The sequence below is a fragment of the Oryzias latipes genome, chromosome 7, assembly GCF_002234675.1.
Source record: "Oryzias latipes chromosome 7, ASM223467v1".
Taxonomy (NCBI): Eukaryota; Metazoa; Chordata; class Actinopteri; order Beloniformes; family Adrianichthyidae; genus Oryzias; species Oryzias latipes.
Window position 1 is genome coordinate 13,516,225 of NC_019865.2, and position 22,019 is coordinate 13,538,243.

The following is a 22,019-nucleotide window of genomic DNA, read 5'->3' on the forward strand; positions in this document are numbered from 1 at the left end:
TAATTGGTTACTTCAAATTCCCCCTAGGTGTGAGTGTGAGTGTGCATGGGTGTGTGAGTTGTGGCCCTGCGACAGACTGGGGACCTGTCCAGGACGTCCCCTACCTTCGCCCACAAGTGGCTGGAAAAGGCTCCAACAGCCCCGTGACCTCGAAAGGGACAAAACGGGTTTAGAAAATGAATGAAATATTACCTCTGTATATCAAGAGGAGCAAATTTGTAAACAACATAAGATAATGCCAAAAAGACATTTTTCATTAGTTTTATTTTATGTTTTACAAGTTAGTAAAAGAAGTTTAAAAAATGTTTCACACACTTTACGTAATCTCAGCATTGTCATTTAAAATTTTTGTATTTGATGACCTGTTAAAAAAAGACTTTAATTCAAACAAATACAAATCACAACAGATTCCTAAAAAAAAAAGCTAAAGCATTGATGATGCCTAATCCGGAAGATGAACATCACATTACTGACACCTGGTGGAGATACACTACTAGTCTGTAAAGTGGGGCTGTTTTAGCTCAGTTCCGTTCTTTTTTTCTTCTCAGGGATCTGAGCTGGAACGTGCTTGAATCGATCCACCCGGATGCCTTTGTCTCACTTCATTCTTTGATAAAATTGTAAGTAACAGCCCTAAGCCGTGACAATTTTGTGAATGGGAGATCACAAGTACACCATAGCATTGGGCTTACATAAATACTCATTTGTCTACATTTTGCTCGTTACTTGATGTTCTTTGCAACGAGGAAAAATTTCACTTCAAATGTTACATTTTGTGTCCTTTTCAACTTAGGGACCTGTCCGAGAACCGTCTCAGCTCTGTGCCAGTTGCAGGTTTGGGGGGTCTCACTCATCTCAAGTTGAGAGGAAACACATTTTTGTATGAAGCATTTGGTCCTGATCACTTCCCCCACATGAGGTAAGATTAAAAACACATTAAACAGCATGCTCCATAATATGGTGTCTGTTTAAGCTTGAATAAAAATTGTTGCAAAGATCCAGATGTGTTTCTAAATGCATCCTTTAAAACTTTTGATTCATTTCATAACCTAATCAAAAGAGACCAATTCTGAAAATTGGCTAATCATAGAGCAGCCGTTCAGGATTTCAGAAATGACGAGGTATTTCCTTGCAAATGTATTCTTCTCACGGAAACCTTTGAATTTTCCGGAAAAGTAGAGCGAAGTGAAAGTGAAAAATGTGATTAATAAAGAAAATTAAAGCAAAGCCATGGCAGAAAGCCATTTACTCAGAACAAATGTGTAGGTAAAAATGCAGCTTGGACTGTATGACTATTCCAAGTGGATAAACAAAACTCCCCAATTGTTCCTGCTCACAATAATGCATAGAACTGAAGAAAAACTGCTTTGGAATGCTTTTTCCATAATGTTATCATCACTGTTACTCCCATCTGTGTGCTACAGAGTGATTGAGATGCCTTACGCCTACCAGTGCTGTGTATATGCATCCTGTGATAGCTACAAGCCAGCGGGCTCATGGGACACGGAGCAGAGCAACGCTCACGAAGACCTACAGAAGAGGACTGTAGCCGTGTACCAAATCCACGCTGATGCTCAGTGTAAGACAGTGAACGCTCCCATCTGTGAAAGTGTGCATTTAGCATCCATACAGTCAGGATGTGAGACGGAAACCTGAGCTCTGGATGTTTACTCTTAGGCCTCAGTCTGCAATATGTCAGAGCCTGCCAGAAAATCACTGTTAACTGGCACCTGACACGCTCTTTGGTCCATGTAAAATATACCCTTCATTCCTGTGGGTGGAATCAAATACAAACAAAAATGAACCATAATTAGGCTGAAATCAAACCAATAAACCTACATCACTGTAACTGAAAACACGCAACCACAAGGTTTACCTATTTGGGAGCGATAACAAATAATAATCAAGCCATGATAAATCTGATTTCAATGTATTCCACTTTAATTTACGTATAAACATGCAACGATTATTACCTTTTCTAGAGGTGCCATTCGTCTTCAACAAGTTTTGTCTGTCATTGGAGAGGAATGTTAGAAAACCTTTAGTTGGAAGCACACAATGTAATCTACCAGATGTAAACTGTTTGGCTGTCTAACACACTTTATGAGGCAGGTTTCTTGAAGGCGTTGGCTCTCCCAATTCTGATTTTTTAACAATGCTGTGTTCCAGACGATCCATACTTGGAGGATTTCCAGTTGGAAATTGAGGAATCTAAACTGCAGTCCAGTGTGCAGTGTACGCCCACACCTGGTAATGCAACATACAGTTTAGCTCGGAAGATGTGAAAGCTGAGACAGAAACTCATCATTGGTTCTTTTGCTCTGCTGATGAGTTGCGTGTTTGTCGTGTTGCAGGTCCCTTCCGCCCCTGTGACTCCCTTTTAGGCAGCTGGCTGGTCCGCATCGGCATGTGGTCCATCTCTCTGGTGTCTCTGTTGGGGAACTCCCTCCTGCTCCTGTCTCTTTTTGGATCCTCGGGAAACCTGTCACCACTTCACTTCACTGTGGCTTGCATGGGCGCTTCCAATCTGTTGACAGGCGTGTGTACATGCACCCTGGCCCTCATGGACGCTTTCACTATAGGACAATTTAACCACTATGGAGCGCGGTGGGAAGGGGGTCTGGGGTGTCAGGCGACAGGATGGGTTTGGGTGTTTGCCTCAGAGGCGAGCGTGTTGCTGTTGACGCTTGCGGCGGTGCAGTGTGGCGTGAGCGTGACCTGTGCTCGGTTCTATGGGAAATCCCCATCCCTTGGCAGTGTGCGCACATGTGCCGTTTTTTGCCTCTCTCTTTCCCTGACACTTGCTTCTCTCCCGCTAGTTGGAGTGGGAGACTATGGGTCCTCACCCTTCTGTCTCCCCTCACCCCTGCCTCCCCCTGCCTCCCGCCTTCCATCCTCTCTGGGTTTTCCTTTGACGCTCATTATGATAAACACTTTTTGCTTGCTATTAGTAATAAGTTCATACATTCGGCTATACTGTGAGTTACTAAGAGGTGAATGTGAGGGATTATGGGACTGTGCGATGATCAAACATGTCGCCTGGTTAATATTTACTAACAGCCTCCTCTACGTACCTGTGGCCTTCCTGTCTCTTTGTTCTCTTTTGGGTCTTCTCTCTTTGGGAGAGGAGGTTTTGAAATCAGTTCTTTTGCTTCTCCAACCTTTACCCGCGTGCCTCAACCCTCTCCTCTTCCTCCTTTTCACGAGAGACCACTCTCACTTTTTCTTCTGGCCTCGCCCAAAATCACGTCCACAGCTGCGAAGAGACCGCACCCTGGACTCGCTGGTTTCTGTGGAGACAGAGAAGAGCTCCTGCTCCGATTCATCAGCCCGGCTGTCACTCACAGATGCTGATGCCATGTACAGTGAGGGCTCCTCTTTTCAGGCTGGACTTGATCCGATTCGATTTTCCCACTGCTCCTCCAGTTCGTCCGTCGCCCTCATTCCCTGTCAAACACCCACTCTCACTGGTAAGGAGAGGGTCGAAGAATGAGGGAGACTAAGAGCTTGATCAAGATGCATTTTTTCTTATAGTCTGTCCTGTTTGTGCTCTATCATGACTCATGTCTCACCTATGAGCCAAAAAAAAAAAAAGAAGCTAGCTATATCAAAATGTGGGACACTAGGGGCATTAAGACCATCATCACAATGCGGCAGCAGCACCATCTCTGAGCTATTGGTGCATCAGCTCACTAAACGGAGTCTTTCGGAGCGGTGGTGGATAACAGAAGAGGACAACATAACAATGTCTTTACAAATGTGGAGCGGGACTGAAGCTGGTTTCACAGAAAAGACATTCCTCCAGAAAATGTCAAGACTGTTGAAAACTGCAGACAAATAATAGTAAAACAAAAAAAGCTGTAAACTGCAGAGAGAAGGGGGGGGGGGGGGGTGGACACACTACTCAAAGTTAAGGAGGAAATAAGATTGGTTATGTTTTGTAATTTCAGGTCAATAAAGATAACTTGGATTGTTTTGTTAGTTCAAGAAAAAATTCAAATGGTCCATTATTGTTGCCATTTTTTAAGTAAAAGCTAAAGGGTTTTATTCAGAAAAAATGGCTAAATCGAATTTTAGCTTCTGAAACCATCTAATAAATGTTGTAATTTTAAGAATGTTATTCCTTTGGTGGCAGAGAAATGCAACGGGAAATGAGTTGTGTGTTGTTTACACAGTTTGATCTTAAATATGCAACTCCACCCAACAGGAGTAAGTACCGGTAGTCATATGGGACATAGCTGTTTCTGCAGAATTTAAAGTTTGCTAACGATATAAATATATATACATACAATGTTACTACCTCTGAACTAGCATGGTATTGATTCACACAAAGCCTTATGTTGTCTTCTTTCATAAACAAAATATATAAGTGTATATATTAATGATAAAATGTTAGTTTGTTTAAAAAGAAAAAAAAGAAAAAAGGTAAATTTAAAAAAAATGTGCCATTTAGGTTGTACATACTTTGTATACAGTTGTTAAGCATGTGTGAATAAAACTATCATCTTCTTATTGTTTAAATCTCAAGCCCTCGTTGTTTATAAAGACACGTCACGTTACAGGCCATGAATCTACACTTTAATATGACAACAAACATTTACAGCAATCTTACAAATGTGCAAATACATCCATTTATTGACGTACACAAATGGAGAATGTCTAAATTAAAATCTGTTTCTAAAAAATAATTGGTGTACCAGACACGGTTTGATATGAAGTTATTGTGAAATAAAAACTATGTGCAAGTTCTCTTAGGTGGATCTCCTGCTGCATTCTGCAAGTCTCTCTTTCGGGATGATGGGTTTGGAACCAGTGCGTTTTCCTTGTTTTGCTCCACAACTCCCTTAAAAGAACAACAAGATTTGCCATTTAAGTATCTGAATGACATGTGCAGGTTACATATGAATATGAATTACACTGCAATCAATGTCTATGAAGACTCATGTCTATGAAGACTCTCATAGTAGTAGATTATCATAGATTGGAGATGACAGACAGTTCCAGGTTGAAGTGTACAGAAATCCTACTCACACAGATCAGTACCTGTTATGTGATTCAAACCACCCTTTACAGCACACAAACTAGGTGTTATCAGGACTTTACAACACAGAGCCCAGGAGGTGCCCACAAGCTCTGACGGAAAGAAGAAAGATGAGCAACATATCCATCAAGCCCTTCAAACCTGTGGATATCCCAACTTGGCATTCACCAGATCACAGTTCATCTCAAACCAATTAATACTCTCAGACAAAAACTGGTTCATCCAAACAAACAGAGTAATGTTGTGTACTCTATCCACTACAAAGAGAACTTCAATGAATAGGATATAGGAGAGACCAAACAACCTCTACACAAGCAGCTTTACCAACATCGCAGAGCCAACCCAAGTGGACCCGAGTCTGCAGTGCACCTCCACCTGAAGGCCATAAACCACTCGTTCGAGGACAGTGAAGTCCAAATTCTAACCAGAAAGAAAGGATCATTTGAGCGAGGAGTGAAAGAAGCCATCTTTGTCAAGAAGGATAAACCTTCTCTTAATAAGAATGGTGGTCTCAGGTTTATTCTTCCATCCATTCTCAGCAGTGTTCTGAAACCCAAACAAACCGAACCAGTTCCAACTGGGTCGTTAACAGCTGAAAAAGATGACCGATTTGGGGTGGGAGTCCCTGGCTCCCCAACCCCAGCTGAGGACAAAGGACTCTTAACGACCCGAAAACACGCAGGCTAAGTTGACAATACCATCCAGTTTCAGGTCTGACTCCTCCTCCATGAGCGCGTATATACCAGCTCTTTTGCCAGCTAATTCAGAATTGACAAAGCCTCTTGAATAAGAGGTGAAACGTCTTCCAACTTTAAAAAACTAAGTCCAGATGACAGCCCCTAAACCTAGTACTATGACTGGAATCAATGACAAAAGTGACATATCAAAAGATCAAAGCACAACTGCCAGGGGAGTAAACTGTGTGGTAAAGTGATCCACACTTTACAGTATTTGACTGAACTAGATACTAGACTGCATTTCTCTATAACCTAAAATGGTCAGATTCCAGTGGTTTTGTCAGAATTCAGCATTTTATCTACCACAAGCAGTAGATAAAAGATGACATTCAAAATCTCAAAAAATAAACATAATCATAACAGTGAATCGTCCACATATCTGTTGACTTACAGAGGTTTTCTGAACAGCATGTTCCTGTGTGACCTTCCTGGCCTTCTCCAGAAACATGTGTTTGTTGTATTTGAACTCTGATGACTAAAAAAAAAAAAGTATGTTACAATATATACTTCATTACATGCAGTTTATTCATTTAAATAACCATTTCTTCCACACTGGTTTGCCTCACACATGTTTCATCAGGTGTTAAAAACATAAAGAAAGATCCTTATTTATTGCAAAAGTTCCTCAAATATTCAGTAGTTAAACATGTTTTGAAAATGTTTCAGAGTAATCAAACTCATGACTGAATTGGTAAATGCAGAGAGCATATTTTGACAAAAACTTTTTTTTAATATTACGCACTATGTCAGCCATTAATGGGTCATCTGGATTGGGCTCAGCCATAAGCAGCTGAATGGAGGTGAGAACCGTAGAAATGTTCAAAGAAGGTCTCCAGGCGCCCTAAAGAAAAGGCCAATAAACAAACATTTTTAATTTTAATAAATCTTAAAGTTGCCAAAAACAGACTGAAGACATAACAAATCACAAATAATGATTACTGTGAATGTTTTAAACATTTCAGGGAAACAAAAGAAGCCTGTTTGGTGCAAAGTCCAACCTTTGGGGGAAGTTTGAGAGCATCATGACAGATGCGCCCCGAGTTATCTATGTTCGGGTGGTAAATTGGCGTCAAGAATCTTATATTTGGAGGCTCAAATGGATACCTGTAGGAGGTCAACATCAGGTAAGTTAGGATCAACACCTTACAGATGTTTTTGCAAAACAAAAAAGACAAAACCTTTCTGGAACTTTGATCTCCAAAGAGAAGAGTCCACCTTCATATGGAGTCCCTGATCCACCCACGATTTCTGCAGTGGAAAAAGAAAAATGCAGTGCCTGCTGTAAATCCACAGGTAATATTTTCAGACACACTGAGCCGATCACTCTTATCTAAACAGTACTAAATACATGTGATCACCAAAAATATTATTGTTGAAGTTAAAATGATGGGTCCTACTAACTACTAAGTACACATAAAACTGTCAAAGATTTTGTCACTCTTTTCCTATGATTCTCCTTGTTTGCATCTAGGAGAGACCTTAGCATTCAGATTAGAGACGTGCATTTATGCTTAAAATAACAAGGAGTACTTAGTCACACCAGTAGATTATAAATTGTCGATCAATCGATAAGACTTACGTGCACGGAGGTCATCAATCTGCTCGTCGTTTTGCCAGCATGTTATCCCAGGAGGAGGCTCGGTGCTCAGCATCTGAAGTTCGCGCTTTAAACGAGAAGCTCTCTGCATTCTTGACAGGGATTCAAAAGATGTTTTAAAAAATCAGCTAACTGTATAACGTTTCTTCAAAACAAAACAAATTATTCTATAGATTAAATATGTGCTTATAAACTGGCAGATGAAATACTACTTATTCGCGCGCTTTGAAATCAGAAAGAGAAACATGTTTATTGTACTTCAAACGGAACTCACTTGACACTTTGAACCACCTTTCAGACGTCGAATTTTCCTGCAGCAAGCGAGATGCCTCAGCTTTTGGTTTGGATTTCCCTCGCTTTGTAATCGAACGTCAAATGCCGTTCTGTTCTTCTTCTTCTCCTGCTCTACTTCAACGGGCACACGATCGCCACCTACAGTTCTTTCCCGGTATAAATTCAGCCCGCAACATTTATTTATGTATTTGTTTGTTTGAATTAGGACGGTGCATATTACACAATGTTTCAGCAGCTGCTTTGACATAAATATGCCAGAGTTAGCACAGAAGCTAAATTTCATCCGTTGTCCTAAGTCAGGATAAAAGGTTCAACAATTACATTTGCAACACCATAGCACAATATTAGTGGTAAAAATATTTCCAAAGGTTATTTACAATAAAAAGCGAGTCTATACGAAACCAAGAAAAACACCAAGAAAAAATTGACAAACATCAATAAACGAATAAAAAAAAGTTTTTTTTTCTTTACCCCCCCCCCTCCCTTCCTCCCAAAAAGTAGAATATAGCATATGAAAAACATCAGCTTCTGTTTCAGTTTTGTCACTTTTTAAAGATGAGAAAAAAGGAAAAGAGGCAGCTGTCTTCCTGTCTAAATGCGCTCTGATTTGAAATGTGAGAACATGTTTATTTTTGAATGTTTTTAATTACACACATCATTATGTATTTTGTAGTGTTTGAAAATATGAAAGAAAATACTCTGATAATCCCATTTCTTGAATGAAACATACAAACAAACATTCTCAGTTAAACAAATTGCTTCATTCATAGAAAATGGAGCAAGTTGTCACTCAGGTGCTGTGATATTGATGTCTACCATTTGATTAAACTTCCTCCTCGTTTTTGCAACATAAATTATTTCTTACCAAATGATTAGAGCAGATATTTTGAACATGTATATTTTTTAGATCCAACTAATTTTATCTTTAGTGTTGTTTTTATTTTAATGGTCATCATGAAAGAAATGTGACAACCAGCCCTGTCTCCTGTTTCTTTCTATTATTGACCATATATTTAATGCAACTGGTTAATACTGTAGTATGTCATGAATACTCAAAAAGTAGTACTGAATTTGCCATATTTAAGCAAGAAAAGACATTTCAATATCATAATCAACATCATTATCAATCCCAAAGAAGCAATTTATATTTACACTAAAAGAGCTTAGATCAAAATATGATACTTTTAAAATACATATTTTTATATATCTGGCATAACTCTACCAGCAAAAAACAAAGCTTCAATTTTTAAATTAACGCATTAATTACTTAACACTGTGCTGTGGAATGCCTGAGCAACAACCAAATAGCACAAAATGGTTTACTGTAAAGCTAATGTTCAGTTGCAGGCACATCATTGGCAATCTTTTGGTTGCACGTGTGAGACAAATACACACATGATCATTTGGACGCAATAGCAAAAATAGCTTGAAATGTTAAATCATGGTGTTGTTTGTCTTCCATTCTGACATCGGTGAAGCCACAGTCTCTCAGAACTGTCATGTAGCCCTCTGGGCGCCAATTCTCTCCTGGCATCACACCTTTGGCTCCCAAAACAGCCACATGTGCTAGCCTCAGTGTGCTCACCATCAGGCCTCCTAGGTGGGTTTAAACTCAGTTACTCAAAAAGTATTGAATTTACTTTGGATGACAGATGCATGCAGGAATAAAAACAAAATAAAGTGTCGGCTGTAAAATTACCAGGCTTCATAACGCGGTGGATTTCTAGAGCTGCCTTTTTCTGGTCTGGCCAAAAGTAGTAGCAGTTACAGTGAAAAACTTTATCCACACTGCTGACTGCGACAGGCATCGCAGCTACATCACAGAGGTGTAAGGTAACTTTCCCAGTGGCGAGAAAATCCTTCATCCGTTCCTTTGCCATCTGTGACAAAATAAACAAAAATTCCAAATAAAATTTTGTTTAAAACAGTAGCTACAGTGTGAGCTTTAAACTTGAACCCAGCCCAATGTATTTAATTCTTTATGTTTAAAAAAGGTATATTAAAGAAACGTAGTTAGAAACAAATATCATTTCTGCTTTGTGAATATTCATTCTTTACCTGATGCATGTACTCAGAGTAATCCACTCCGATAAGGTGACCCGTAGGACCGGTGAGCAGTTTAACTGCCGATTCCAGACCAAGTCCTGGACCATGACCCAGCTCGAGCACGGTGTCCCCCTGGCTGGATCCCACACAGCTGCACAGCATTCGCCTCAAGGACCTTATTGCGAACCTTAAACAACTTGCTGACCAGCCATCCTGCAATTGACTGAGTGGGGTTGCCTAGCTGTTTCCCCAATTTTTCAGCCCACATCACTAGAAAAAACAAAAATATAATATAAAGACAAGTTAATCAAACCAAAATCCAGAAAAAGTTAGAACAATGCTGAAAACAATGAACCATTTTGGACTGTAATTTAATAAACATCTACCCCAAAATATTTGCACTACTGTATCAGTTTAGAGGAAGCACATTTGTAAAGTTGAGAATGCATCGCTGATTAAAAATATGTTTAAAAATATTTATGATTTTTTTTTCCATTATACGTATGTACACTGTGCAGTTAAAAAATATGAATGTTTTTATGTATTTATGAAGCATTATGATTATGTAAAGTCCCACTCCGATCATCCTTAACCATTGAAAACTTGTGCTTCAACGCTTTGTGTGAAATACTTAGAAAATTGTCCACTTTTAAAACAAACGAAGGCGGCAAAGCGCTGGTGTGGTCAACAAATACTGCTCGTGTAAAAACAAGGTACAGGATCGAGAACCACATTCTGCCCTAGAGCTATTTGACGTCATAAAGAACGGGGTTCTGCGCAAAACAAACGAGTTGTGCAAAGCCTTACAATAAATTCAAACGTCGTAAAAAAAGATTCAAATGCCAAGTTTGATTGTGCACTAACAAAGTAACCAATAGGCTAAAAAATAATCTGCACCTAGCTATGCAGAATAAAGAATGAGCATGAATCTACTAACTTGCGTGTTTCTGTTGACCGTACAGGTTTGTGTGTCTCTTCCTGTAAGGAGGCGGAGCCTCTCCTGTTTACGCAGGCGCAGTGTGTCTCCGCGCTTCCACTCACCTTTCCGCACTCAGTTTTCTATTTACTCATTTCCTGCACTCGTGTTTTCTCTTGCCCCTCTTCACGTTAAATTATTTAACACTCTGTTAAAATTCAAATCAGAGTTTATCCCCCAATAACCTTAAATGATTAAAAATAATGCGCGGTGTCATGTCTGTAAACAGACAGTGTCGCGCTGTTATCATTTGGACATGGTTCCCTCAGTCTCTGTTGCACACACCCACTTTTAAGGATTTTGTTTCTTTCGTTTTCATTTCCCGGAAAGGTTGAGTTTTTGTCCGACATTATGATTCTGTTTCTATAAAAAAAAAGGATTTCGGGGAGATGTGAACGTACTTTTTGTATATTTTACTGGGTTGTAAGTGTATTCAAATATACAGAAGTAACTTGGTTTTCTCTGCAATCGAAGATACAAGAGACTTATTTCATGGCGAGCACTCCCCCGTCACCTCTAAAGGTAAACGTAAAATTCAAGGAGAGAACGCGTGAATGGTTATAGTACAAACTTATTTGAAAGGTTCTTGTTTTCCGCATTTTGGGTTCGTCTCATGTTTGTGCGCGTGTTTGTTTATGTTGTTTAGCAGCAAGAAAACAGTGCAAATAGCTTGTCATCTGTACACGAGAAGCAAAGCAGTCTCAGTCTGCCTCCAAATGTGCGTCACTCCCCCCACAATCAGGATCCAGTGGTCAGCCCACCCCCTCCTGAGGACCTGTGGCATCTACCTGGACGGCTCAGTGAGCCATTCTTCTGGAAAATTCAATTCAACGTTGTTTAAAATCTGTATCATGTGAGAAAGATGCTTTTTTTTGTTTTTGTTTTTTTTTTAAAACGCATCTTAGGAATCAATCCGTCTCTATGGGATAAAGAGGATGTGGCCCTCTGGCTCCACTGGGCTCATAAGGAGTACTCACTGCAGCGTGCAGAAAAGGGCCGCTTTGAGATGAATGGAAGAGCTTTGTGTCTTCTCACCAAAGAAGACTTTAGACGTCGCTGCCCGAGTTCAGGTAGCATGCAGTATTTCATAGTGTCCCCCTTATTTTTTTCCTCTTTTGATAATCTCTCTTTTTTCATAGGCGACGTTCTGTATGAAATCCTTCAATGTGTGAAGCAACACAGGAGAGGTGTTGTCTGTGAGACCCCCATTGTGTCTTTGGGGTCATCTGGGAACATTCAGAGTGAAGTCAGCTGCCCGGTGCCTTTTGGGACTGTTCCAGAGCAACAGTCTGTGACAATCAGTGACAACTCAGGTCTGTGGCTTGACAAATTAAATTAGAGTTTTTTTGCATTTTGCAGGTTTTTGTCAAAACTCAGCCACAAGAGTGTATATGCTTCTCTGTACTTTGAGAAAAAGCAAACAAGATACAAGCACTCATTATTTTGAGATGCAGAAATGTGCAGAAAGATGACAATCTGGAGGGATATGTAGACATATGCCTTTTTTTTTTTTTTTTACAAATATTTGCATTGAATATTTGCATTTAATAAGGACAGTGTCAATAGCAAATAGGCATAATCAACTGTGAGCACACTGCTGGTCCTTTAATGTTTGTGCAATAATAAATAAATGTATTCCTTTTTAATTATAAGGAAAGCAAAAATACTTTAGGAACTTGTGCAAACACAGTAATTCCCTTTCTTGCGTTATTTGAAAGTTTCCCTAAAAAACAGTGATAGAGCTGGACCCCACTTCCTGTTTCCTTTCAACTTGAACTTCAGCCAGGATGTGTTCTGTTCTTGTCTACATTTCTTCACAGTTTCATGATTTCTCAAATCACTACAAACTTGATAGTCAACATGTTGTCCAAACTCCTATGCATCTTTAATGCTAAAAGTATTTTTAAGAACTATTTTGTGTACAAGTATCTCCAGCAGATACCTTGGCTATCTCTAAATACCTGATTTCTCCCTTAAGTGTTAACAAAGAAAGAAGTGTTAGAACCGTAAAGCTTTGCTGTCTTTCCCTCCCCCATGCCTGTTAGCAATAAAGACAGTAACTTCTAATGAAAGTAAAATGTTTGCCATGAGGTTTTGGCAGCTTGAAAATCAACTTTTTTATTATTTCAATCCAGACTCCAGTATTTGGACCTGCATGTAAATAAAGATATGAAATAAGGTTTTAAAGTTATTTTTTTTTTTTAAACGGCTATTCTGCAGCAGACGCACGGCTCTAAATTTAGTTTTGCTTTCTGTTTTGAAGTTTATATTTCCTCATATTTCATTTCTTGCAGTTTCCACTGTTGCCACCACTGCAGTTTCTGCAGCTCTCACAGCCACTGTGAGCAGCCGGCCTGAGACGCTGCTTAGAAATCCCCTGACCCTGGTTTCTTACCCTGCATACAACAGTGGGTGCCAAAATAAATATTTCAGGACTTTATTATGATAATTTTGAAATGGCAAATTATCTTCCCCTTTGCTCTCTTTCTTGTAGATGGATCAGTTGTGCTCTCTGTTGCCCCCAACAACCAAGTTGCATGTCTGCCACAAACAGAAAGCATCCCTCAAGAGCCTCTTAATCTGTCCGGCCGAGAAAAGCCAAGGAGTCCGGTGCACAAAGCCAACGGGCGCATTCCAAGTATTGTTTCAATGCACAGAGTTACTAGCCTACTGAAAAAAACAATCAAAATGTATCTAAAAAAATCTGAATGTGCTTAAAATTGCATTTAATTTTTGTAGTAAAGTTCTTCCAGACTATGTTTGTGAAAACATTTGACCAGAACCAGGTGAACGGATCACATTGCTCCTATTTTCAAATCTTTAGAAAGGCTACCATGTAAAAAAAAAACGATACTAAAGTTCCCCTTACTGGTTCTTACACCACTCGTTGATTTAAGGCAAATACCTATCAGAATATACTCTAATCACTAATCAAATAGCCATTGCAGATTGGCAAGAAACATCAATTGGTAGAAATTTGGGCCAGAACCAAACAGGATAAAAAGGTTGCCCCTTTTTGGTGCACCCTTACTACTATTATATTTGTTTGTGATCGTTTTTATGGTAAGGCTTTGTTTTGATCCTGCTGGTGCTCTGAAACCACTCGTTCTTTCACTTACTTTTTCCCTTTAAACACGGGGTTGTTTTGTTTGTTAAAATGTCTTAAATATTTCAATTCAAGAGATCTAATATAGCATGTTTAATGTGTGTTATTGTAGGGTGTAGATTACTTTGGGACTACGTGTATCAGTTATTGTGCGATGATCGCTATCGAGACTACATCCGGTGGGAAGACGAGGACAGCCTGATATTCAGGGTGGTTGACCCCAATGGATTAGCTCGTCTCTGGGGGAACCACAAGGTGAGCTGAAAGCAAACATAAAGAAAAAGGGCAATTCAACATAGGGGCAGAGTTCAGTGATCCAGAGCGTGGTGTTTGTAATGTATGAACTCTATTAACAGAACAGAGAGAACATGACCTATGAGAAAATGTCCCGTGCTCTACGACACTACTACAAGCTCAACATCATCAAAAAGGAGCGAGGGCAAAAACTCCTCTTCAGGTCTCGGTCTTCTTCTCTGTAACATTTACTTGCAGTCTTTTTGCAGAAGCAAATAATGTCCTGGTGACAGCCTCCCCTCTGTGACCTTTCAGGTTTCTGAAACTACCACAGGACATCCTGGAACAGCAGGGGGATGCTCCTGTATCCCCGGATCACACTCCGCCTCCAGATGAGTTGAGTGATGATCATTTTGAGGTTTCACCTGATCGAGCTTCTCCGCAGCCTCCCACAGGTGCCCCAGTAACATAGAAAAAACATGGGAAATCACAATACAAACTGTGTAAATATAAATAAAATTGCTTTGACTTAATTATTTGAATGTGATCCAGCTAAACACTAAGTCATAGTAAATGAAGTGGCAAAAGGACACCATTATGCAGCTAACTAATCATGTAAACTTTAATTTTACAGACTTGCCTAACCTAATTACAATAGAGATGCTGACATACCGGTATATATTTTTTGTATTATAGCATACAATTATACAAATCTTGAAACCTGCAGGGGCATGATGTTAGACTGCTTCAGTTTTACAAAAAATGAGTATGGGATAAAAAGGATCAAGCATCCATAGCTGTATTTGCACACAATATTTTGAATTTGTTTAAATAACAGTTTTTGATTTTGTAAAGCTAAGCTATTTTTTTTCTGCTTTGGAAATTAAATATTTTATACATCAAACAAAAAGTGTCTTTTTTTATTTTAACAAGTAGACTAAAATGTCACTACACATGCATCAATCTACACCAAACAAAAACCAAATTGGGTCCAAGAGCATAGACTGCACTTAAAATACTAAAAACACTCAAATTTAGTGCTAAAAATGAAAGGAAATTCATGTTCTCCCTTGTTTGTTGTGTCACAGCTGTACCTGTAGAGAGTGCTGCAGCAGCAGTATGACTGAACTGGCATTTTTGTTAATAATATAATAACCAAAAACAATGTTTTGTCTGATCTCAATAGTTTATAGTTTAAATTCTTTTAAAGGCCATTAAATATACAGTATATATTATATTTATATACTGTATATATATGGTGACAATGCACATGGTAGTAGCAGCAGATATAACACACAGAAATGGTATTGGACCCCTGTGATGGACTGGTGACCTGTCCAGGGTGTACCCCACCTTCACCCATCCCCAAAAGGGATAAAGTGGGTTGAGAAAATGGATGGATAGTTTGGGATTTTGGGAAAGGCATCAGAGCATCCTTCACCATCAGCGGCATAACATATATTATCTAGAAGGAGATCCACAGCTGCAGATTGAAAATTCCTGGTATGAGAATAGTAGAAATTATCATTTGTGCCTTACCTAAGGAGCCGGTTTAGCTCGTGCTGGTTTGCGGCACCTTCCGTCCGTGAAACCAGGGTTCAAATCCGGGCTGCTCCCTGTTCCCTTCTCTATTTCTGTGCCGGTCCCAAGCCCAGTTGCTTTGAGAAGGTTGCATCAGGAAGGGCATCCGGCGTAAAACATTGCCAAGTTTACCATGCGACTTGTTCGCTGTGGTGACCCCTGATGGGAAAAGCCGAAAGAGAAAGAAGATTATTTGTGCCTTACTTCCTGCACTGGCAAACATTTACAAAGGTCAGAAAAGTGACTAACATCCTCGTGGACCCCTCTTTTTGTGCCACCTCCTTCCTCCACAAGCATCAGGACCTGGACATCCAGACTGTACAACAGCTACTTCCTTCAGAACAGTTGAGGAAATTCCTTAAACTGCCATCACTCTCTTGTTGCCGTCAGGGAATACAGCACTTAGTCACAACCACAAAAAAATTAAAGTTTCCTTTTCAAGGTTTTGCATTTTTTTATTTGGCAGTGTTTTATCCTTGCGTCTTTTATCCTAAAATTTCTTGTATGGAGTTTTTGTTCTAGAGAACTGAGACAGGGAACAGAATATCTTTTTTTTGCTGAAAAACTATGAAATGGAAGTGATTAACTGAACTGATAAGTGACAGCTATCTTTTCCAAGTAGCTTCGTCACAGATTTAAGGACTAAAGGTGCTTTGTTAAAAGCACAAAAAAACATTCACTCTAAAATCACATGGGCAGAGCTAATAGGACATGTCTAATTGTGGTGTATTACAAAACTGGCTTAGTAGCACTCTGCCTGACTTAACTTAGTCTCTTTGTAGAAAGTATTTCACAGAGAACTTCAAAGAATTATTGAGTTTTTGAAGATATTTTGACAAATGGCTCCCAGTTTACCTAACTGTCGCAATCTGAAAGTTCCTCGGGACATCTCCTTCTCTGGATCTGGATTCCTGGCCACCTACCAGCTAGGAGTAGCCCTATGTTTCTTCAAGTACGCTCCCTGGATTCTGCGCTCGGCAGTCTGCATCCTTGGTGCTTCTGCTGGATCTTTGATCGCTACAGCTGTGGTCTGTGAAATGAACATGTGTAAGTGACAAAAAAACCTTAACATCTTGTTTGAAAACAAGTGTAATTCTGGAACATTTATTCTTTAATTCACAGTCGCCATTCGTGATGAAATCCTTCAATTTGCCAAGCATGTGACATCGTTTATTCTCGGACCATTTGACCCTTCAATTAAAGTTGCCAACTGGTTAGAACGACTTTTGGACAAATATCTTCCTCCTGATGCGCACCGCTGGGCCAGAGGTCGCCTTGGTATTGCAGTGACCCGTGTGACTGATGGGAAACAGTTGATACTATCCGATTTCAATTCCAAAGAAGATATAGTGCAGGTAAGTTAACGTCTGCCGATCAATATAGTGCAGGTAAGTTAAGGTCTGCCGATAAAGGTGATTGCCATGGGTTTAATTTTGGGGAATAATTTCTTTTAAACTCATTTTTGTTGAATGAACTCCACACACATGCAAGTGAAGATTGGTGCAAAGTCCCATGTATGTGAAGTTTCTTTTTTCTAGAAAATGTCTTAAAAATATGAACAAATCCACTTTAGAGAAATACATCTAATGGTCTTCCACAGATATTTCAACTCTTACAAAGATTTGAAAATAAATGCCTATAAATTAGGCACAAAAAGGTTTCTGTCACATTGTTTGAAGTCTTTAAACTGTTGTCTTTTGACTGTATAGGCTTTGCTTTGCAGCTGCTTTGTGCCTGGACTTAGTGGCTATCTGCCCCCAACTTTCAGAGGAGAAGTGAGTATACTAAAGTAGACAAAGTCTCTTTCTTTTAGATCCCTTTTTAAGGCCTGATGTGTTGGCAATTGTATCCAACAGCATTACATAGACGGTGGTTTGAGTAACATACAGCCCATGTTGCCCGACTCATCTGATGTCACATTGACTGTTTCGCCATTTTCTGGAGACGCTGACATCTGTCCCGCCGACCCACCCTGCAGCCTAGAAATGGTTGTAGGCACTGCAGTGTTAAAGTTCAGCAAGATGAACAACTTCCGAATCCTTAATGGCCTTTACCCCACAGATTTGGGGGTAAGGCCATTCTTTATGTTGATGTATGAGAGCTTTGATTTGACTTCATAGTATGGTATCAAATGACCTTTCTATGTGGATTTTATATGTTCTTCTTGTGCATGCATGAATTTTCTCCAGACACTCCGACTTCCTCAAAGTCCAAATTGTTTTTTTTTTTTACTTCAACTAACCTGAAATACAAACTTGAAAGTTAAAATTTGGCAAACACATTATTTGGCTCATTTAAAGTTTTCATTTTTGTTATCCTTAATTGCAACAACTTTAGTCTTTGAAAGTTTAAGCACACCAAAGTGTTTATATTTTAAACAACATTTTAAACTTCTTGTTTTTTTTAAATCTCTGCAGACTATTGAACAAGCTTTTTACAATGGCTTCAAAGACGGGATCCGCTTTCTTCAAATTAATGGTGAGTTCAATGGAGACTAAAAAAAACTTGTTTGCAGAAAGTCTCCAGAAATGAATGTCAATTGAACTTTTTCCCTGTGAAGATCTTGTCCCATCTACAATGAACGAAGGTGCTGAAATGACACTGAGGGATGGCCAAACCAACATGTGGAAATACCTGGAAGCTTCCAAAGCAGAACTGGAGGATCTGGAGATGAAAGTGGAGAACACAGCAATGGAAAGCTACAGTTCCATGTGGACAAACAGCTCCACTGAGCCACAGCTCTTTAGAGATTCTCATTTTCACTTTGATGTGGTAAAAAATGGTAAAGTTGGCACCCCCCACCGCAAAATTGTATAATATTATTATTCAAATCTCCTTTAATAGTCCTACTGTTTGCTGTACAGTATTTTTTGCCAAATAACTTGCAATGAGTGCTGTTTGATCCAAGTTAAAACATCTCATAAATGTCAGAAAAAATTTAAGAGTAATAGAAAGAAGGATGTTGGAAATTATGTTTAAAGGACATTTCTTCTTTCTCTTTCGGCTTTTCCCATCAGGGGTCGCCACAGCGAATCATCTTTTTCCACCTCACTCTATCATGGACATCTTCTACCCTAACATTAGCCAACTTCATGTCCTCTGTTAAGACATTTACTTGACAAAAATATCCTATTAGTACTTCATTTTTTGTTACTAAAAACCTCAACCAAAACACCAAATGCTTCTATATTAGTTTTGAACCTTTGTATTGTTGTCTGTTGTGATTTTTCTTTCAGTTCTTTTGGGAAATGCTTCAACCTATCTGAGCATGTTGAGACTACCTGCAAGAATTTTATCAAATCTGCTTCTTCCTCTTGTGGTGTCTTTTTATGCACTTCTCCAGAGCAGACAAAGGTAATGTTGCACGTGCACTTCATCAGGGATTTTAGAAGGGCAGGTGCTCAAACCTGGAAAAGGGCAGCAAAAACAATTTTGTCTTTGTCCTTTAAACATTACGGAAATTAAGTAACATTTAAAAAAACTGCTAATAGATAAATACTCAACTATGTGACCTGTGTAGGTGAAAAAGTATACAATTGTCATTTTTTTAATCAGAATCAGAAATACTTTATTGATCCAACACGTGGGAAATTTGTTTATCACCATAGCATAAATACTCAACTATGTGACCTGTGTAGGTGAAAAAGTATACAATTGTCATTTTTTTAATCAGAATCAGAAATACTTTATTGATCCAACACGTGGGAAATTTGTTTATCACCATAGCAACTGACAGCAGAAATCTAATGTACACAAATTATTGTCAACATGAGTTCCTTCACTTTATCATGGACTTAAAAGACATTAAAGCAAGCAGGGCAGGCACTGCAGGGCACCCCTAGGGCCCTATAAGTGCACGTGCCTGCTTGACATTAGTAGCAACTAACCGTGGTAACATTTTCTTTCTTTTAGGTAGCACATGGCAGTCAGCCTATGTTTTTTTTTATTTTTTTTACAGAATGGAGTTGGTGTTCAGACAACTGCCTGAATTTGTCTTTTGGACATGGCATGGTGCCAGACAGTGTTTTCTGTTTCTTTTCAATATAGTTGTCCAAACCCTGAAGAAGGACATGGAAAAAAGGCAAGGTTTGGCTCCTAAATTTTTCTCAATTGTTTTCAGATCAACATTGCAAAGTTAAACCTTCATTCTAGTTAGGGCAGGGTTGATAAAATCGATTAATCGATCTGAATTTATCCAAGCTTAATCGATCTCTAAAGTAGAGATCGATCTTTTATGCCTTTCCTTTTCCGATGATCTAAGGCGTTACAGCAGTAAAGCCAAAGTCCACTAGCTTGATGCCAACGTATAACGGAATTTCCGGGACGGCTGATGCTAAGGCTTGCTAGATACTAGATACATTACAGACCAAAAGTTTGGACACACCTTCCCATTCATTTGAATGAGAGGTTTTGTCCAAACTTTTGGTCTATACTTTACATTGCTGACTAAATGAACAGCTTTATATACTCACAGGAATGATTTTTTCCAAAGTCTTTCAAGTAATTTTTTTTTAAAGCAACCAGTTGTGAACTAAAGCACAATTATTTGCTCAAATCTGGAATAAAGTGTAATGCTATAGCGCGAGCTCCACCTAATGGCCAAACTGAAACGCCCTCCAGGAGAGGCGGAACATTTCTTTTTGTAAGATGAAGAAGTTTAAAGCCTTCACAATATTTTGGATTTGCACATTTTTGTTGTAGCTTCTCCGTTTGAGAAATCTTGTAACATTGTATGCTGTTAAAAGTCTCATTCGTATTTCAAAATTTTTTAATTATTATTTACTAATAACATTTTCAGTATGTGAAGTGTATCAGATTTGTGTCAATTTAAAATGTAATGAAATCGAATCGAGTGAATCCATAAAAATCTATTTAAATTTGATTGAATTGACTCTGGTAAATAAAATAGAATTGATTCTAGAATTTATTGGTGATACCCAGTCCTAAATAATATCACCTGGACTTTATTGGCAACTTTATATAACCAACGTTAATTGTTTCTTTGTACTTTAGGGTAATGAACTGCCTCCTGTTTTTGCAATGGCTGAACGTTTACTCACATTATGGAAAATGACCGTCCAAGCAACTAAATTCACAAGATGGCCTGTTCTGGAAAACAATGTGTACCATGTGAAACCAACTTTACAAAAACGGATGGATGGCGCTTACAGATGTGGAGAGGTTTTGGGATGAGCTGAAGACTGAGCTGACATGTGTTTGCCACAAGACAAGCAATGGTCAGTGTTAATAATGGTTGACTTTCTTTTAGACACTTTGACCAAAAACCTTTGTCATATACCACCAAAAAAAAAACCCAAAACCTTCTATAAAAATCTATGCCAAATTTAAAAAGGTGTTGTGTGAACACTTAATATTTCCTGTTGCACTTTGCTTTTTTTCTAACTTCTGTTATTGCACTTTGAGATTTGTATTTTGTGTCTATGTTGTATTGCTCAATAAAACTTCTTCCTTGTTGAAACTGAATCCAAGTATTTATTGTTACAGCCTTGGGACCGCATGTTTATCACTGACAAGTTTTCATATTTGAAGGTAACTGTTTTTGTGGATAATAAAAACAACGGACCAAAGTACTCATGCAGCTATGCTCTACCTTTATCTGTGGACCCTTCTTGTTGAAGTGTAAACTGCTCACCAGTGCATTGATCCAGTTCCATCAGTAGCTTGTGGTTTTGCCTTTACTTCCCTTTTCAAAGTAGCTGCAGAAAATTCAAGAATTCCGACAGATACTGTGTTTTCGCTTTGACGATTGGTCATAATAATCCTTCAAGCAAAATCATTAAGTCTTACTCTTTAATATATTAGAGGCAACATTAAAAAGATGCTTTGTATGACTGTTTTTACTTCTACAAAGTGTCTCTGTTTTTCTCTGGTGGTAGTAAATGAGCTACCGGTAAACCTCTTAAATTAGCAGTTAGCTTCTATAAAAAATGAGGTTGTACAAGCCTTTGAAAGCAAATAATTCTCTGGACTGCAAAACACAATGTTTTAAAGACCCATTCTAATCATCTATAGATCTATTATAAAAGCATTTCCAGTGGTCTTTTAATTGTGATCATGCCATTTTGTGCCAACAATGCTTTTAGTAGTAAAATTAGAAAAAGGTGTACTCCCATTTACTGCAAAGGGGTTGTAGCCCGGTTTGTTATTAGCAATGTGAAAGCTGGATAGAGAGTAGATTAGCATGTGAGCAAGTATACTCAGATCTGTATTGATTGCATTTCTATAAAGTACATTGCTGCGACCACCATTTATATAAATGCTTCACATATTTGACTCAAATAACCTTTCACATTACTACCCTGTCAATACAGTCAACTGCACACATGTTCACACACTGAGAAAGCGGGAAATCCAACCAACTTTCCAGCTATGAAAGAGCTGCTCTC

The 22,019-nt window shown here is 38.8% G+C and overlaps 5 protein-coding genes across 7 annotated transcripts in view; 3 read left to right on the forward strand and 2 right to left on the reverse strand.

The window, feature by feature from the left end:
* The window catches only part of lgr6 (leucine rich repeat containing G protein-coupled receptor 6), a 34,762-nt gene extending 31,269 nt beyond the window's left edge, over positions 1 to 3,493 (forward strand). The window contains exons 14-18 of the mRNA NM_001278833.1: positions 549 to 620; positions 794 to 919; positions 1,425 to 1,579; positions 2,170 to 2,250; positions 2,355 to 3,493. Coding sequence (NP_001265762.1) covers positions 549 to 620; positions 794 to 919; positions 1,425 to 1,579; positions 2,170 to 2,250; positions 2,355 to 3,493 — 1,573 coding nt within the window. The remainder of the gene's footprint in view (positions 1 to 548; positions 621 to 793; positions 920 to 1,424; positions 1,580 to 2,169; positions 2,251 to 2,354) is intronic.
* A 1,067-nt stretch (positions 3,494 to 4,560) lies between these two features.
* Positions 4,561 to 8,109, reverse strand: ube2t (ubiquitin conjugating enzyme E2 T). The gene is made up of 7 exons (XM_004070482.4): positions 7,650 to 8,109; positions 7,358 to 7,467; positions 6,957 to 7,026; positions 6,777 to 6,882; positions 6,521 to 6,619; positions 6,170 to 6,253; positions 4,561 to 4,843 (listed from the first exon to the last, which is right to left on the reverse strand). Exons 2-7 carry the CDS (start codon positions 7,464 to 7,466, stop codon positions 4,736 to 4,738), a joined length of 576 nt encoding a protein of 191 aa, XP_004070530.1. The 5' UTR covers position 7,467; positions 7,650 to 8,109; the 3' UTR covers positions 4,561 to 4,735.
* Positions 8,110 to 8,253: 144 nt separating this feature from the next.
* Positions 8,254 to 10,870, reverse strand: LOC101157291 (uncharacterized methyltransferase YdaC-like). The gene is given in 5 exon segments (XM_020704697.2): positions 8,254 to 9,265; positions 9,369 to 9,549; positions 9,728 to 9,847; positions 9,849 to 9,985; positions 10,757 to 10,870. Coding segments are annotated over 4 exon segments (633 nt in total). The 5' UTR covers positions 9,984 to 9,985; positions 10,757 to 10,870; the 3' UTR covers positions 8,254 to 9,068.
* A 150-nt stretch (positions 10,871 to 11,020) lies between these two features.
* On the forward strand, positions 11,021 to 14,567 carry LOC101156654 (transcription factor ETV7). 2 transcript variants are annotated; one of them, XM_011477151.3, is made up of 9 exons: positions 11,021 to 11,213; positions 11,341 to 11,491; positions 11,597 to 11,761; positions 11,831 to 12,004; positions 12,986 to 13,099; positions 13,186 to 13,329; positions 13,910 to 14,052; positions 14,154 to 14,254; positions 14,347 to 14,567. In XM_011477151.3, exons 1-9 carry the CDS (start codon positions 11,184 to 11,186, stop codon positions 14,501 to 14,503), a joined length of 1,179 nt encoding a protein of 392 aa, XP_011475453.1. In that variant the 5' UTR covers positions 11,021 to 11,183; the 3' UTR covers positions 14,504 to 14,567. The 2 variants fall into 2 exon arrangements, with proteins under 2 accessions (XP_011475453.1, XP_004070775.1); XM_004070727.4 differs by having other exon boundaries at positions 11,022 to 11,213; positions 11,338 to 11,491.
* Positions 14,568 to 16,337: 1,770 nt separating this feature from the next.
* LOC101156893 (patatin-like phospholipase domain-containing protein 2) lies at positions 16,338 to 21,091 on the forward strand. Of its 2 annotated transcripts, none has more exons than XM_011477152.3 (9): positions 16,338 to 16,659; positions 16,735 to 16,967; positions 17,322 to 17,387; positions 17,469 to 17,681; positions 18,030 to 18,090; positions 18,173 to 18,394; positions 18,849 to 18,966; positions 19,571 to 19,698; positions 20,626 to 20,737. In XM_011477152.3, exons 1-9 carry the CDS (start codon positions 16,452 to 16,454, stop codon positions 20,628 to 20,630), a joined length of 1,254 nt encoding a protein of 417 aa, XP_011475454.1. In that variant the 5' UTR covers positions 16,338 to 16,451; the 3' UTR covers positions 20,631 to 20,737. The 2 variants fall into 2 exon arrangements, with proteins under 2 accessions (XP_011475454.1, XP_004070776.2); XM_004070728.4 differs by having other exon boundaries at positions 16,340 to 16,659; positions 19,571 to 19,693; positions 20,626 to 21,091.
* The last annotated feature ends 928 nt before the right edge of the window (positions 21,092 to 22,019 follow it).

Excerpts from the sequence above, each read along its gene's own strand:
- ube2t (XM_004070482.4), bottom strand. The coding sequence starts at position 7,466 with ATGCAGAGAGCTTCTCGTTTAAAGCGCGAACTTCAGATGCTGAGCACC. Across the intron at positions 7,027-7,357 it reads GATTGATGACCTCCGTGCAC|AAATCGTGGGTGGATCAGGG; the intron begins GTAAGTCTTATC and ends TTTCCACTGCAG. Across the intron at positions 6,620-6,776 it reads CTCTCAAACTTCCCCCAAAG|GGCGCCTGGAGACCTTCTTT; the intron begins GTTGGACTTTGC and ends CCTTTTCTTTAG.
- LOC101156654 (XM_004070727.4), top strand. The coding sequence starts at position 11,184 with ATGGCGAGCACTCCCCCGTCACCTCTAAAG. Across the intron at positions 12,005-12,985 it reads GACAATCAGTGACAACTCAG|TTTCCACTGTTGCCACCACT; the intron begins GTCTGTGGCTTG and ends CATTTCTTGCAG. Across the intron at positions 14,053-14,153 it reads GTCTCTGGGGGAACCACAAG|AACAGAGAGAACATGACCTA; the intron begins GTGAGCTGAAAG and ends CTCTATTAACAG.
- LOC101156893 (XM_004070728.4), top strand. The coding sequence starts at position 16,452 with ATGGCTCCCAGTTTACCTAACTGTCGCAATCTGAAAGTTCCTCGGGAC. Across the intron at positions 17,388-17,468 it reads CCCCAACTTTCAGAGGAGAA|CATTACATAGACGGTGGTTT; the intron begins GTGAGTATACTA and ends TGTATCCAACAG. Across the intron at positions 18,091-18,172 it reads CCGCTTTCTTCAAATTAATG|ATCTTGTCCCATCTACAATG; the intron begins GTGAGTTCAATG and ends TTCCCTGTGAAG.